The sequence below is a fragment of the Macrobrachium rosenbergii genome, chromosome 56 (assembly GCF_040412425.1).
Source record: "Macrobrachium rosenbergii isolate ZJJX-2024 chromosome 56, ASM4041242v1, whole genome shotgun sequence".
Lineage (NCBI taxonomy): Eukaryota > Metazoa > Arthropoda > Malacostraca > Decapoda > Palaemonidae > Macrobrachium > Macrobrachium rosenbergii.
The window spans coordinates 67281363-67298833 of NC_089796.1; the positions used below are offsets into that span (position 1 = coordinate 67281363).

Consider the following 17471-nt stretch of genomic DNA (forward strand, 5'->3'; position numbering starts at 1 on the left):
TTAAACTAAGGTATACTTAACTTTTGCGCCATTGAGATGGACATATCTGTCAAAACAGTACATTCCCAATTCCACCACTGGAAAAATGGTCTGGCTAAAATCTAGAGCCATGTGGGATTGCATTATTGAAGCATGTCAGGCACTTGATATTTCAGGTGCTACATCAGATCCAGATCCCAAGAAGAACTTAAATGAAATGCTGATTGCTATTTTAGTCAGGTATGTCCTTAGAAAGGTCATTAGATTCAGGACAAATGACCAGCCATGTTTGATGATGCATGTAGAAGAGCTTACCATGACAAACAGACCAAATTCAAAGCATGAAGACGAAACCGTTCACATGAAAATTACCTTTTTGTTGAGTCTCGCCGTGCTGCGAGTAGAATTTATTATATAGCTGAGAGCAATTACAATAATGCCTCAAAGAGGAAACCTGAAGGAATTACTCAGCATCATCTGTGGTGGAACAAATTGGCATTACCTGTTTTTAAGTCTGACTCATCTTTCATTCCTCCAATATTAACAGATGATGGTAGATTGGTTACTGGCCCTAAGGAAAAAGCTGAACAACATCATCGAGCCTTTAAAGCTAAGCAATCAGCTGAGGATGTCCCTCTCCTTGATACTTGTCATCCAGAGCCTTTTCTTACGATATTTGCATCTCGCTCTAAGAACGTTAAGAAAATTCTTGATAATCTTGATAGCTGGGGTAGAGAAGATCCTGATGGTTTCCTCCCTTTGTTTTTCAAAAAGGTTCCTAGCGTGTTGTCTCCTAAGTTTGGTAGATTCTATAGAGTTTTATGCCAATGTAGTATCTTTCCAGATAAGTGCAAGCTTAGCAATAGTGCCTGGTCCAAAGAATGACATATCTGCAGACTGTAGTAACTACGGGCCAATTTCTATTCTTCTTGTCCTCTCCAAAGTTGCTGAAAAACGTATTTTTAAGACACTATATAAGTATGTGAAATCTAAAGGATTGTTTGCTGGTACCAATATGCATATAGGAAGCAGTTAGGTATCTGCAATGCTCTTTTAGGCTTGAGAGAGAGAGAGAGAGAGAGAGAGAGAGAGAGAGAGAGAGAGAGAGAGAGAGAGGGTTTGGTGGAGGTGGTTGCGTGAGGGTGAAAGTGTTTGTGTGTTTGGTAGTGGTGGTGTTGGAGTTGATGGCGGTGGTGGAAGTGTTGTTGCCAAACTGCCTGATAATTAATTCCAGACCTCATTTAAACTGATTTTATAATGAAATACATCACCATAATGTAATGAAGCGGTCACTATAGCGAATTCCAAGGTAAAAATGAAGAAAAAATTAACAAATTAATGAGGAAATTTGCACTTCAACAAAAAAAAGGAAACACCGCATATCTTGCATGTGTAGATGGGGAAGTCGCTCTCGACTCCGATTACTATAGAAAGTGGATCTCTACTAATACAAATTATCGAATAGGTTTTCAATGTTGATTTTATCTAGGTAATTAACAATGATATTAATAATTATCATAAATTATGATCAAAATTCATGTAAATTCTGAAAGTAATTGATGTTATGGGTGATTTATTGTTGCAGGTTAATCATACGTCTGACAATGCCTGGAAGAAAGCCTAGAGTGCTCAGGCGAAAAATTACCATTAACCCATAAGGTACCTGAAGGAAAACCTGACAGAATTGGTAAAAACGAAAATTTCCATTCAGTTTGTCTGCGTTTGATGTCTGTCACGGGGGCAGGGGTTTGATTTTGAGTTAGAAACTTCCTGGGGCCACATGGGGGCTGCATACCAAATTTTGTCTGGGTCTGTCAAGTGGTTCGGATTTCTATAGTGCACAAGCGCCAAACATTCACTTTATATATATATATATATATATATATATATATATACATATATATATATATATATATAATATATACACTATATATATGTATATATATATATATATATATATATATATATATAACATATATACACTATAGCTCACATTTGCTAGTTCCCATACCCATACCCATATCTGTATCATACCCACACACAAACCCATATCTTAACCATACCCATACCCATATGTGTACCATACCCATACCCACATCTACAGTATACCCATATCCATATCCATTCCATACCCATATCATTACCTGTAGCCATATCAGTACCATACCCATACCCACGGCTAAATTAACCCTACTAATAGTAGTCAGCAAAAGCCTACGGGCAGCACCAGCCACATTTATCTTCCCGGTGCACAAACAAACAAACAAACAAACATCACAGTTTAAATATTACATATATATATATATATATATATATATATATATATATATATTTTGATGAACAATTAACAATTAGAAAAATTCAAAAAATTTGATTTTGTAGAGATATGATTAAAAGAAACATTATAGAATCTAGCATAATAAAACATAAGTCAATTAGTGTGTTTAATATTAGCAATGGACAATATAAGCTAAATAACTGGCTTAGGAAATGTATTGTTGAAAACTTAGTAACTATGTAATAGATTGCTTAGTAGTGTCATTTCCGTTTGTAGTAATTATCCTTTAAGTGTAAGTCTTGGCTGTGGACCACTTGCTTCTTGGTTAGGCTGTTTGGTTGTTCTATATTTTACTTTTTTTTCGTTTTTATGTTTATCTTTGAAATTTCGAACCTTTTTTCATTCTTATAATGCACCCTGATGAGGTGCATCAAAAATACAATGAAAGTTACTTGCTGCCTTTCATTATTTCCTGCTGGCTTGATATACAATCTTCACGTGTTACTTTTGATCATGTGTGTGTGTACATATATATATATATATATATATATATATATATATATATATATATATATATATATATATATATATATATATACATACAGTATGTTCAATAAGTAATGAGAAAATGTCAGGAGAGCCACTAAATATGATTTGATCAAAATACTACTTCATGGTGAAGTACACATACATATATTCTATAAAGTGACAAACTGGCAACTTTCGATATTTGTAGGTCTGAGTGCAGTGGTGAACTAGGTGGAACCAGTCTGATCGGTTTGCCGATCTTTGAACACTTGTCAAAATGCAGGGAAACGTGGAGCAACGTTACGCCATCAAATTTTGTGTTAAAACAAGAAAACCAAACAAAAGGAAGCATGGAATGTTAAGGAGGTCTATGGGACGAACAGATGACCAAAGCAAGTTTCTATCGGTGGTTTAACAGATTTTCTGATGGAAATGAACAGGTTGAGGATGAATCCAGATCTGGAACACCAAAAGTGCACGCAAAAAGAGGAAAAACATTGAGGAAGTGCAAGGTTAGAGATGCAAGACCGTCGAATATCTGTGAGATGCTATCCTGACTTGTTGGTATTAGTAATATTTTGTGAGACAGTTCTGGCCGGAAGATCTGAAGCTCCACAAAGTCTGTGCCAAGTTCGTGCCAAAGATCCTCCCGACGACCAGAGGCAGTTTCATGGAATGTTTGCACTGACATTCTCGAAATGATAGAGAGGCTGATTCAGGTTTCCTGAATAAAGTAGTGACTTGCGACGAGAGTTGGGTTTCACCTACGACCCTGAGAGTAAACGCCAGAGTGCTCAGTGGCACGCTGACCTCCCCAGACCCAAAAAGACAAAGATGAGCAGGTCACAAGAAGGCCATGGCTATTCCTTTCTTTGACTCCCAGGGCTCATTCACATTGAATGTGTTCCTCAGGGTCAAACCGTCAATAAGGAATATTACCTTTACTGTTCTGAAAAGGTTCAGGAGAAGATGAGGAAGAAGAGGCCTCAACCAGGGAGGAGTGGTCAGTGGTGGTTCTACTAGACAATGCCACAGTGTCACAAGTCAACGCTGGTGACCACCTGGATGGCCGACAGGGGAATGAAAGTGGTGCAGCACCCACCCCTACAGCCCTGGACCTGGCCCCTTGCAACTTCTTCCTGTTCCCACACGCGAAAGACAGCCTCAGGGAAACAGATTCCAGTCAACAGAGGAGCTGAAAGAGGCATCGGAAAGTTACCTGAAGGGACTACTGAAAAAAGGACTTTGAGGAGGTCTTCCAGGATTGGGAGAGTGCACATGCAGAAGTGGGTAGCTGCGCAGAGGCAATTATTTTGAAGAGACAAAGTTGTGTTTATGATAATGAGTAGTGTCTCTCTGACATTTTTCATTACTTATTGAACATACCTCATATATATATATATATATATATATATATATATATATATATATATATATATATATATATATAGGTATGTACTACATACATACATATATACACACACATTATATATATATATATATATATATATATATACTGTATATATATATATATATATATATATATATATATATATATATATACTGTATATATATAACTGTTGCTTGAAGAAAAAGCATTGACAGACAATCTTGAATCTCGAGATTTTATTTAATGAGGCATAATTTTGGAGTGTGTGTAAATTTATTCATGCAGATGTCAATACATACATGCCAATAACAAAGCAGACAAATATTTATGTTTGTACTGTTGTGCGTATAAGACGCCTTTTTTTTAGCATGCTTACCATACCAGATAACCAATAATTAAAAACAAGAGTAACAAATTTGATCACACAAATACTGTCATGTTTGAGTGAAGGTGAGTACGGTGCTATCTGTCGGGAATAACAGTAGCAAGTGAACAATGGTTAGATAAACGAATGCTGACGAGGCTGTGGAGAGAGAAAGAGAGAATAACAGAAAGTAACAGAGGGCAACAGAAATTCATGAAATGCCTGCTGAAATGAGTACGGTCATCGAAGCAAAAGTGGAATTACAAAGGGTGTTTACAAAAGGGAACGAATTATCATGACAGAAAGTCACTTAACCTGGTACCTTGCTGAAACCGCCGGGCCGGGGAAATTTGGGTGTAAAAGTGACATTTCAAAGACAAAGTTTGGGGAACAAATAATTTAAGCAGAAGGGGGAGTTGCGTACAGAGAGAGAGAGAGAGAGAGAGAGAGGAGAGAGAGAGAGAGATTGTATGTCAGTAGGGACGAAAGCAAATGCAATATTGCTTGTGCACCAAGTAATGCAAGTTAGATATATTGGTAAATTAGTTTGCAACGTCGTTTGATAATGTCACGCTTGTGCACCGGGTAATGATATGTTGGTAAACTAAGTTTTGCAATGTCGTTTGATATATATAAAGATTCGGATGAACATCGAGGATAATTGTTTCACAAACAGAGGGGAATGTTTACGTATTTGAGTCTGATATTCTGATATGTTTTTGTCAAAGAGAATCAATGAATTACCTCAGGACTTCTCAAGGATGGCTGTTATTGTTATGTTTCATTTATCATATTTTTGTTTAGTTAGTATGTATTTCCTTTCACTGTATTCAACCTCTCGTAATGCCTTATTTGGACTGCAAGCAAACTTTAAAATGGAGACGAGGTATAGACAAATGTTAATTTGTTACAACCTTTGATGAACGAAAGCTGTAAAAAGCAATGGCAGACAAAGGAATTATGGTCAAACTCGCGAGTTGAACCCCGTAGTAGGAGGGAAGTGCGATCAGTGCAACTCATGCGGTGCACTGTAGGCATTACTTAAAAGGTGTTTGCAGCGCCCAATCGGCCCGTAGCTGCAACAAACCCTTCCATTCCCTTTACTGTACCTCTGCTCATATTCTCTTTCTTCCATCTTAACTTTCCACCCCCTCCTAACTATTGCTCCGCTGTGCAACTGCGATGTTTTCCTCCTGTTACACCTTTCCAACCTTTTCACTCTCGATTTCCCCTTTCAGCTCTGAATGACCTCATAGGTCCCAGCACTAGGCCTTGGGCCTAGATTTTATATTCCATTCCAAAGATGGTTAAGGAGAAGTGGCAGCCGATCGAGGCTACGGCCTACCCCAAACGCCAAATCAAAGTCCTTCAAAAGAAGGCATCGTGCTTACCCCACATGAAAAATGGGAAAAAGCACGTTAAACGAAGACGAAGAAGAAGAATTATGGTAAAAAAAAATTTGCTTGAGTTAGTTTTAAGCTATAATTAAAGAACATTTAAGTTCTCTGAGCTGGAAGTCAGTTAATAAGGTTACCGACGATAAGATCATACATAACTACTTAAGGTTACGGGTACTTATGTTAACACTTCGGTTCCATCTACTAACTAGGGCTTTCCGTTAAAGCCTAATAGTAACTTGACGAGAAATCTCAGGCGAGTGAAATCTCAGGTAACGAGTTGGGTAAGGAGTTGGTTAAAAATGATTTTGAATGAAATTATTTTAATTTTTGGGAAGTTTGGCGCTTACTAAACATTATGCGACTGCAAAAGCCATACTTAATAAATAACTGATACGCAAAATTGCTGAAAGTTTATGCCTTTAATGTTAAAGAGCAGTCCTTAAAAATTAAAATATATATATATATATATATATATATATATATATATATATATATATATATATAATAATAATAATAATAATAATAATAATAATAATAATAATAATAATAATAATAATAATAATAATAATAATAACAGGAAGAAGAAGAAGAGGAAGAAGAAGAAGAAGAAGATGAAGAAGAAGAAGAAGAAGAAGAAGAAGAAGAAGAAGAGTTATTTGTGTTGATATTCAGAGCTTATAATGATGATTATAATAATAATAATAATAATAATAATAATAATAATAATAATAATAATAATAATAATAATAATAATAATAATAAAAGTTCACATATTTCCAAGGAAAGCTACATTTAATAAGCTTCATTGCATTTATCCATATTCCTTGCACCCAAGGCTCTTTTCCTGTCCGTCTCTTTGTCTGTCTGCCTGTCTGTGTCTGGTCCTTGCACCTTGTAGTGAAGCTGTACCACTCTCAGCTCAGAGCCGAGCGACCCACGTTTGATCCCAGAACAGGGCAAGGAGAGGAAAGAAGAGTGTGAGAGAGTTTCCTTGAAAAATCAGTGTTTCAGTGGACCTAAGCAGTGGAACAGGTATCGGGTTGTCGGTCAAGTATAGCGGGTTGCTATACTCAGGGAAGGAAGGGTGGGGGCTTGGCGGGGGTGGGGAGGGGCGAAGTAAGAGGTACAAATGATCAGTACTCCGGCATATGTACACTATCATATCCTAATTAAGAAGAGTGCCTCGACGAGGTATGCGTTCCCCGGTCCAACAGGGTGGAACCACTCATGAAGTATTCATACGATATTTGCTCTCTCTCTCTCTCTCTCTCTCTCTCTCTGCATCTCTCTCTCAAATGCTGCATCGCTTCTGTCTTTTTTTTTTTTTCTTCCATCAGATGGTCCTAAAAATTCAGAGGGTGGCCAGAAGCCATTCCCGTCCCGTGATCACGGATATATAAAAGATAAATGAAAGGGCATTTGCAAAATATAAAGAAAGCAATTTTTACTCAGATATTCTATACCTTCTTCACCCTGGAAATGAACATTAAGTATCTAGAGTTTGCATATGAAACAAATTAAAATGGATCAAGTAAAATTACCTTAACTTTTCCCATAAGTGTCTGGTGTATTACTATAATGATAACCGCCAATATTCCTTATTTTTTTTAAAGAAAATACGTATTTCATATTTTAAAAAAATAGCTACATTTACTCACACCAAACCTTGCAGAAACTCGATTTCTTACAAAAATAGTTACATTTACCCATACCAAACCTTACAGTTACTCGATTTCTTACAAGTGACTTCCACTATTGACTAGATTCGTTCCTGTCATCTCATTTTTCCGGAGGAACAATAATTTCAGTAGCCATTTTTATACAAGTCTCAACTTCCCCCTCTCCTCTTTTAAATGCAAATAGACAAAAGGTTTAATTGCAGGATATCATATCAGCTCGCCGATGCGTTCATAATTGTATTTGCCTTGGCACATTCCTGTTGGCGAATGGAGGCGAGTTATTGAACTGGAGATCAACAAACATATTAACGCCTCGATGAGGATACTTCGTTATGATTGCGTCATTAGACTGTAACTGGGTAATTGCACGACCGGATTTTAACGCGGGCGATTATATCCGGTGGAATATTCATGAGACACGTCGTCGCAGGAGAGACGTCAAAGGCTGGTTCCCGTTCCCCGTCGTCTTTTTCCCGCTGGCTTATCTTACGGTGTTTGGATGATGTTTTGGTGATGACGCCACTGGCATATCTTACGGTGTTTGGATGATGTTTTGGTGATGACGCCACTGGCTATCTTACGGTGTTTGGATGATGTTTTGGTGATGACGCCACTGGCTATCTTACGGTGTTTGGATGATGTTTTGGTGATGACGTCACTGGTTATCTTACGGTGTTTTGATATGTTTTGGTGATGACGTCACTGGTTATCTTACGGTGTTTGGATGATGGTTTGGTGATGACGCCACTGGCTTATCTTACGGTGTTTGATGATGTTTGGTGATGACGCCACTGGCATATCTTACGGTGTTTGGATGATGGTTTGGTGATGACGCCACTGGCTTATCTTACGGTGTTTGGATGATGTTTTGTGATGACGTCACTGGCTATCTTACGGTGTTTGGATGATGTTTTGGTGATGACGTCACTGGTTATCTTACGGTGTTTTGATATGGTTTGGTGATGACGTCACTGGTTATCTTACGGTGTTTGGATGATGGTTTGGTGATGATGTCACTGAGTTATCTTACGGTGTTTGGATGATGTTTTGGTGATGACGTCACTGGTTATCTTACGGTGTTTGGATGATGGTTTGGTGATGATGTCACTGGTTATCTGACGGTGTTTTGATGATGTTTTGGTGATGACGTCACTGGTTATCTTACGGTGTTTGGATGATGTTTTGGAGGGATCTTGGTGTTTGGATGATGTTTTGTCACTGACGACTTATCTTACGGTGTTTGGATGATGTTTTGGTGATGACGTCACTGGTTATCTTACGGTGTTTTGATATGTTTGTGATGATGGTGATTTTGGTGATGATGTCACTGACTTATCTTACGGTGTTTGGATGATGTTTTGGTGATGACGCCACTGGCATATCTTACGGTGTTTGGATGATGTTTTGGTGATGACGCCACTGGCTATCTTACGGTGTTTGGATGATGTTTTGGTGATGACGCCACTGGCTATCTTACGGTGTTTGGATGATGTTTTGGTGATGACGCCACTGGCATATCTTACGGTGTTTGGATGATGTTTTGGTGATGACGCCACTGGCTATCTTACGGTGTTTGGATGATGTTTTGGTGATGATGCCACTGGCTATCTTACGATGTTTGGATGATGTTTTGGTGATGACGTCACTGGCTTATCTTACGGTGTTTGGATGATGGTTTGGTGATGATGTCACTGGCTTATCTTACGGTGTTTGGATGATGTTTTGGTGATGACGCCACTGGCATATCTTACGGTGTTTGGATGATGTTTTGGTGATGACGCCACTGGCTATCTTACGGTGTTTGGATGATGTTTTGGTGATGACGTCACTGGTTATCTTACGGTGTTTGGATGATGTTTTGGTGATGACGTCACTGGTTATCTTACGGTGTTTTGATATGTTTTGGTGATGACGTCACTGGTTATCTTACGGTGTTTGGATGATGTTTTGGTGATGACGATGCTATCTTACGGTGTTTGGATGATGTTTTTGATGACGTCACTGGTTATCTTACGGTGTTTGGATGATGTTTTGGTGATGACGTCACTGGTTATCTTACGGTGTTTTGATATGTTTTGGTGATGACGTCACTGGTTATCTTACGGTGTTTGGATGATGGTTTGGTGATGATGTCACTGACTTATCTTACGGTGTTTGGATGATGTTTTGGTGATGACGTCACTGGCTTATCTTACGGTGTTTGGATGATGGTTTGGTGATGATGTCACTGGCTTATCTTACGGTGTTTGATGATGTTTTTGGTGATGACGCCACTGGCATATCTTACGGTGTTTGGATGATGTTTTGGTGATGACGTCACTGGTTATCTTACGGCGTTTTGATGATGTTTTGGTGATGACGTCACTGGTTATCTTACGGTGTTTGGATGATGGTTTGGTGATGACGTCACTGGTTATCTTACGGTGTTTGGATGATGTTTTGGTGATGACGTCACTGGCTTATCTTACGGTGTTTGGATGATGGTTTGGTGATGATGTCACTGACTTATCTTACGGTGTTTGGATGATGTTTTGGTGATGACGTCACTGGTTATCTTACGGTGTTTGGTGATGTTTTGCTGATGACGTCACTGCTTATCTTACGGTATTTGGTGATGTTTTGGTGATGACGTCACTGGTTATCTTACGGTGTTTGGATGATGTTTTGGGGATGACGTCACTGGCTTATCTTGCGGTGTTTGAATGATGTTTTGATGATAACATAAATTTATGAAGCACTAAGCATATCTTACGGAGCTTGGACGATGCTTTCATAGGATGTCACTGGCTTACCATTTGCTGTTTGTGTTTTTTATGATGACGTAAACTTATGAAGCACTGACTTATCTTATGGTACATGAATGATGTTTTGATGACGATGTCAATCTTTACGAAGCACTGGCTTATCTTACAGTGCTTGGATGATATTTTGATGATGACGTCACTATTATAAAGCACTGGTTTACCTTACAGTATTTGGACGATGTTTTGATAACGACGTCACTTTTGTTAAGCACCGGCTTATCTTAACGGTATTTGGATGATGTTTTGATGATGACATCACTATTATGAATCACTGGCTTATCTTACAGTGTTTGGATGATATTTTGATGATGACATCACTATTATGATTCGCTGGCTTATTTTGCAGTGTTTGGATGATGTTTTGATGATGATGTCACTTTTATGAAGCACCGGTTTACCTTACAGTATTTGGATGATGTTTTGATGACGACGTCACTTTTATAAAGCACCGGCCAATCCTACGGTGTTTGGATGATGTTTTGATTATGGCGTCACTATTATGAATCACTAGCTTATCTTGCAGTGTTTGGATGATGTTTTGATAATGACGTCACTTTTATAAAGCACCGGTCAATCTTACGGTGTTTGGATTATGTTTCGGTGATGACATCACTGTTATGAATCACTGGCTTATCTTGCATTGTTTGGATGATGTTTTGATGATGATGTCATTATTATGAATCACTGGCTTATTATATATATATATATATATATATATATATATATATATATATATATATATATATATATATATATATATATATATATATATATATATATATATATATATATATATATATATATATATATATATATAATATATGTACATATATATATCAACATATATACAGTAGTATATTTATATATACTGTATATATACATATATATATATATATATATATATATATATATATATATATATATATATATATATATATATATATATATATATATATATATATATATATATATATATATACATACACACATATATATAGAGAGAGAGAGAGAGAGAGAGAGAGAGAGAGAGATGATGATGATGATGATGATGATGATGATGATGATGATGATGATGATGATAACCGACCTAGCCTATTCAGAGAAAGCTACTTTACGGAAAACGCGTTAACACAGCTTGTATTTAATGAAGCAAAAATTAGCTAGCTACCATTGCATGGATATTAGTATTATTACGTTATCATTACAGCTAAAAGGAGAGAGTAGTTGTTATTGTCTAAGAGGCAGATGTAAAATCCAAAATTAGAGAACAGACCTGAAATACAGGAGCAAATGACAAATAATAACTGAACCACACTACCAAATCAATGCTTTATTTCTCATTTAAGAAACCCAATATCACTGTAGTTCTTGCTAAGAGAGAGAGAGAGAGAGAGAGAGAGAGAGAGAGAGAGAGAGAGAGAGAGAGAGAGAGAGAGAATTTCGATGGAAGACGACACGGAGATGGGACCCGAACAAACAACTTTAATTAATTTTCCATTTTTTTCGAAGCGCTTGTCACCGCGGTGACCTCCTGCCACAGAATTTCCCCAAAAGATTCCAAGAGGATTCATATGGTTGAAAGGGGGAAGGGGTCGTTAGGGGAGGCTGGTGGCAGGCGTTGAAATCATTGGTGTTTGGAGAGGCTGGTGGTACAAGTTAGAATGGTTGGTGTTTGGAGAGTCTGGTGGCAGGAGTTGAAGTCATTGGTGTTAGGAGGGGCTGGTGGCAGGAGTTGGAGTGGTTGGTGTTTGGAGGGGATGGTGGCAGAAGTTGAATTAGTTTGTGTGTGGAGGGGATGGTGGCAGAAATTGTATTAGCTGGTGTTTGGAGGGGGTGGTGGCAGGAGTTGAAGTGGTTGGTGGCAGGAGTTGACGGGTTAGTGTTTGGAGGGGCTGGCGGTAGGAGTGGAAGTGTCTGGTGTCAAGAGTTGAACTGGTCGGTGTTTGGAGGGGATGGTGGCGGGAATTGAAGCGGTTGGTGGCAGGAGTTAAAGCGGTTGGTGGCAGGGGTTAAAGGGTTAGTGTTAGGAGGGGCTGGTAGTAGGAGTTGAAGTGGTTGGTGTTTAGAGGGGATAGTAGCAAGAGTTGAACTGGATGGTGTTTGGAGGGGATGGTGGCAGGAGTTGAAGCGGCTGGTGGCAGGAATTGAAGGGTTAGTGTTTGGAGGGGCTGGTGGTAGGAGTGGAAGTGGCTGGTGTTTAGAGGGGATAGTAGCAAGAGTTGAACTGGTTGGTGTTTGAAGGGGATGGTGGCAGGAGTTGAAGTGGTTGGTGACAGGAGTTAAAGCGGTTCGTGGCAGGAGTTGAAGGGTTAGTGTTAGGAGGGGCTGGTAGTAGGAGTTGAAGTGATTGGTGTCAAGAGTTGAAGTGGTTGGTGTTTAGAGGGGATAGTGGCAAGAGCTGAACTGGCTGGTGTTTGGAGGGGATGGTGGCAGGAGTTGAAGTGGTTGGTGGCAGGAGTTAAAGGGTTAGTGTTTGGAGGGGCTGGTGGTAGGAGTTGAAGTGGTTGGATGTAGGAGGGGCTGGTGGCAGGAGTTGAAGTACGTGGTATTTGGAGGGACTGGTGGCAGGAATTGAAGTGGTCAGCTGCAGGGGGGCTGGTGGCAGGGGTTGAAGTAGGTGGTATTTGGAGGGGCTGGTGGCAGGAGTTGAAGTAGGTGGTACTTGGAGGGGCTGGTGGCAGGAGTTGAAGTAGGTGGTATTTGGAGGGGCTGGTGGCAGGAGTTAAAGTGGTTGGTTGTAGGAGGGGCTGGTGGCAGGAGTTGAAGTGGTTGGTTGTATGAGGGGCTGGTGACAGGAGTTGAAGTAGGTGGTATCTGGAGGGGCTGGTGGCAGGAGTTGAAGTGGTTGGTTGTAGGAGGGGCTGGTGGCAGGAGTTGAAGTGGTTGGTATTTGGAGGGGCTGGTGGCAGGAGTTGAAGTAAGTGGTATTTGGAGGGGCTGGTGGCCAGAGTTGAAGTAGGTGGTATTTGGAGGGGCTGGTGGCCAGAGTTGAAGTAGGTGGTATTTGGAGGGGCTGGTGGCAGGAGTTGAAGTAGGTGGTATTTGGAGGGGCTGGTGGCAGGAGTTGAAGTAGGTGGTATTTGGAGGGGCTGGTGGCAGGAGTTGAAGTAGGTGGTATTTGGAGGGGCTGGTGGCAGGAGTTGAAGTAGGTGGTATTTGGAGGGGCTGGTGGCAGGAGCTGAAGTAGGTGGTATTTGGAGGGGCTGGTGGCCAGAGTTGAAGTAGGTGGTATTTGGAGGGGCTGGTGGCAGGAGTTGAAGTAGGTGGTATTTGGAAGGACTGGTAGCAGGATTTGAAGTGGTTGGTGTTTTGAGGGGCTGGCGGCAGGAGTTGAAGTAAGTGGTATTTGGAGGGACTGGTGGCAGATGTTGAAGTAGGTTGTATTTGGTGGGACTGGTAGCAGGATGTGAGGTGGTTGGTGTTTGGAGGGGCTGTTGGCAGGAGTTGAAGTAGGTGGTACTTGGAGGGGCTGGTGATAGGAGTTGAAGTGGTTGGTTGTAGGAGGGGCTGGTGGCAAGAGTTGAAGTAGGGGGTATTTGGAGGGGCTGGTGGCAGGAGTTGAAGTGGTTGTTTGTAGGAGGGGCTGGTGGCAGGAGTTGAAGTGGCTGGTGTTTGGAGGGCTAGATGCTGATGATTCGCATGGGTTTATGGGAAAAGTAGATGCAATGGCATATGGGAGGGATTGTCGGAAAGTAAGATTGTTGGAAGAGATGATGATGAAAATGAACCAGGAACAAAATAACTTTGAAGGTGTTATAAAACTAGGGTCAAGAAAAGTAAAATTGTACACTGGCAACTCTGACCTAGGGCAATTTACGACATAAAATCCGGAGGAAGTCTTCACGAGGAAATATAAAGATCATAACGCCGATGGTATATTTTCCCGTGGGCGTTGTATTTCAAGGAGAAATAATGTAAAATGGATTTACGTACTTCAAGGTCTAGATGATATGTTAAACTTCCGGCGTTTCTGGTTTGGAAAGGTTACATGATTTGCTGTACTTTTGAGAGAGAGAGAGAGAGAGAGAGAGAGAGAGAGAGAGAGAGAGAGAGAGAGAGAGAGAGAGAGAGAGAGAGACCAACAAATAATCAAAATTACACACCGACTGAATAAATCAGAGAGAGCCTTTCCAACTCGGTCACTCCAGAGGCAGATGTCAAGTGAAAACGATTTCATCGCCTGAAAATAAGTTTCTTCTGAAGACAGGTGTGAGAGAATGTCAAGGAGTGAAAGACAGCTGTCTATTAACGGTGCATGACTTGTGCTTGGAGTTTCCAGGTAACGAAAAAGGACATAATTGCTATGTCTGAGCAAGCCCAAACGTGAAAATGGAATGTACTCACAGAAAACTTTCCTATGGAGAATATGTATACAGGAACATAGGGTCATGTCTTCTAATAATTTAGGCCAAAACTGAAGCAATTTTAAAAATGAATTATGGCACTCTGAGAAAAAAAAAGACCGTCCATTAACATAATCGTGTTTCACATAAACTAGCGAAAATCGGCCTTATGCCGCCACTGGATTTTAACCAAAAACAGCCTTACAAGAGTTTTTTTTTCCGGGCGGTACTGCAGTGTATTTTCAAGTGCTAGAAGGATGAAGAGTCCTAATGTGGACCTCTGGACTTATCCGACAAACCGTGACGATTCTAAATTGAATTGAATTCAATATAGAATTTAGGCCAAAGGCCGAGCACTGGGACCTATGAGGTCATTCAGAGCTAAAACGGAAATTGACTGTAAAAGGTTTGAAAGGTGTAACAGGAGGAAAACCTCGCAGTTGCACTATGAGTCACATGTTAGGAGAGGGTGGAAAGTAAGATGGAAGAGAATATGAAAGGAGGTACAGTAAAAGGAACGAAAGGGGTTGCAGCTAGGGGCAGAGGGTACGCTGCAAAGAACCTTAAGTAATGCCTACAGTGCACCGCATGAGGTGCACTGACGGCACTACCCCCCTACGAGGAAGAAGATTCTAAAGGATACCATATGGCCGACGTTATGAAGTCCTTTAATAAGTGGTGGGAATGATCCGTCGGTCAACACTGACCAAAATAGCATGCGTAGAAAATATAAGGCAAGGTCATTTTTTTCCCGGACCTAAAATGGATTAAAAGGAGATATGACCATTTGTTGAATAACATTTAATTCAGTTTTGTGGAGCAATAGGATAAAAAAAGCCTCAATAAAAAATGTGATACCTCACTGAGATAGAGTAAAATTTGGGTGTCGGGTTAAAATTCCAGTCACCTTTTGTAAGAGAGTTTCTGTTGATGTAAAATAATACATTTAATTCTGTCTTCTTATATATGAGAAAAGTACTAGAAATTGTTAAAAGGTCAACGTTGTATGGCATGTTGGAGGTTATATTTTTTCTAAAGTATATTTAGTTTTATGTCTTGCAGGTGAAAGTAGTGGAAGTTAAGGTTCCGCCTCAATGGTTAAAAGGTTTTCGTTTATTTAGCTGCATTTAAAGTTTTATTTGTAAAAATTAAAATGCTGCAAATATTATATAATATGGTTTCAAGTGTTCTGTGTTAGATATTTTTTTATTCTAAAGATTTATACGTGCATTTCCTTGTACTTTTGTTGGACCATATTCAAGAACTTGTAATCTTAATATCTGCATATGTTGTGATGAATAAACTTCTCTATATCTACCTATATATCTGTTATGTACTCGGGCACCTGTCCTGTCAAAAATGACGATAACATAAGGGCAAATTTTAAACTACATCGAACTGATATCAAGTGCACTGCGCTGTTCACATTTTCCTTTCAATTTTAAAACAGAGTTAAGTTCTTGACTCATAGATTATTATAATTACTCCCAGAAAAAATAAACATAAAGATAAAAATTGCATTTTAATTATCAGAATTATCTCGTCAAATTACAGACAGAAGGAAAAAGCCTTTAAGTTTCAGCATCACCAAATATCGCCAAAAACTGGAAAGTGAGAGTGGATGCCGGAACCTGGGTGTTAATTACGCAGTATCTTGAAGCGTAAAACCAGGTCAAATATCACCCCGTAACCTTGAGGAAGGACTTGAGAACTTCTACGAAACTTGAGGATGGAGAGGTGGGGACTACAGAACCCCAGGGCGACGAACATGATCAATTAGATGGTCTGCCCTAGAGAGAAAGCCTTCGTATTTTAAACCGGCAGAGACAGAAAGAAATATGGCACAGATTGCGTAATGGGGCAGGAAAATCTATGAGCTCTTTCGCTAGTGTAAAGTGTAGAAGACGAAGCAGCCACGAAGCCATTTGTAAGGAAAGTCGATGATTCACAGTTTAAAATTACGCAGGCAGAGTTTTTAGATGAAAATTTGGCGATGAATTTCGTCAAAGAAGAGGTCAAACATGACCCTGGGTAAGTATGTCCAGAGCCGGCAGCTGTGAGTGGCACTGAAAGTAAGTAAGTATACCTTAGTTTTACCAGTTACCTACATTCCTAAGGTATGATTCCTGACAGAATAAATAAGCATAAAGCAAGATTAATAGGCTATCAAAAAAATTCGTAATTGACTGTGCCTTATAGAAGCTGTGCAAGCGGTGCAAAAATATAAATAAACAAAAATATTTAAGACGATGCATTCAACAACAGAACTGGAGTTTATCACTAAGAGAAGTTTCTAAATTCTCAAGAGTGATAAAATTAGCTACACGAAGAGGAAAATAAAACGGGGCACTTGAAAGGTTTGGCTAAACTTAATTAAGGCAAAATATTACAACTGCTTTGCATTACTCATATACATGCGCACAAAAAAACACGCACACATATACGAGTATATGTATATAATGTTTTATATATATACATTAGCGACAGTGAATGTGCTTATCGAGTTCAGCCGCGTCAAAAAAAAAAAAAAAAAACAGAAACAGAAAACTGAAAAGGACAGATTCGACCAGAGCAAACCGCCCCCCAGGGTTACTGTTGTTACGTACGAATGCCTTTGTAAGGTTTGGCAATCAGAGCAACGTCCATCACCTCCAGTTAGTTTTAGCCAGGAGGGATTTCTCTCTATTTGCAACAGGAATTGAAACA

The 17471-nt window shown here is 39.5% G+C and overlaps 1 protein-coding gene across 1 annotated transcript; it reads right to left on the bottom strand.

Moving 5' to 3' along the window:
• Positions 1-12737: 12737 nt before the first annotated feature.
• Positions 12738-16535, bottom strand: LOC136836235 (uncharacterized). The gene is made up of 2 exons (XM_067100239.1): positions 16449-16535; positions 12738-14027 (listed from the first exon to the last, which is right to left on the bottom strand). Exons 1-2 carry the CDS (start codon positions 16533-16535, stop codon positions 12738-12740), a joined length of 1377 nt encoding a protein of 458 aa, XP_066956340.1.
• Between the last annotated feature and the right edge of the window lie 936 nt (positions 16536-17471).

What these genes read in the sequence shown, in the direction of transcription:
- LOC136836235 (XM_067100239.1), bottom strand. Translation starts at nt 16,535, where the DNA reads ATGTTCGTCGCCCTGGGGTTCTGTAGTCCCCACCTCTCCATCCTCAAG. An exon ending in TCCTTCCTCAAGGTTACGGG is followed by an intron (nt 14,028 to 16,448) that starts GTGATATTTGAC and finishes TCCAAACACCAG; the next exon opens with CCACTTCAACTCCTGCCACC.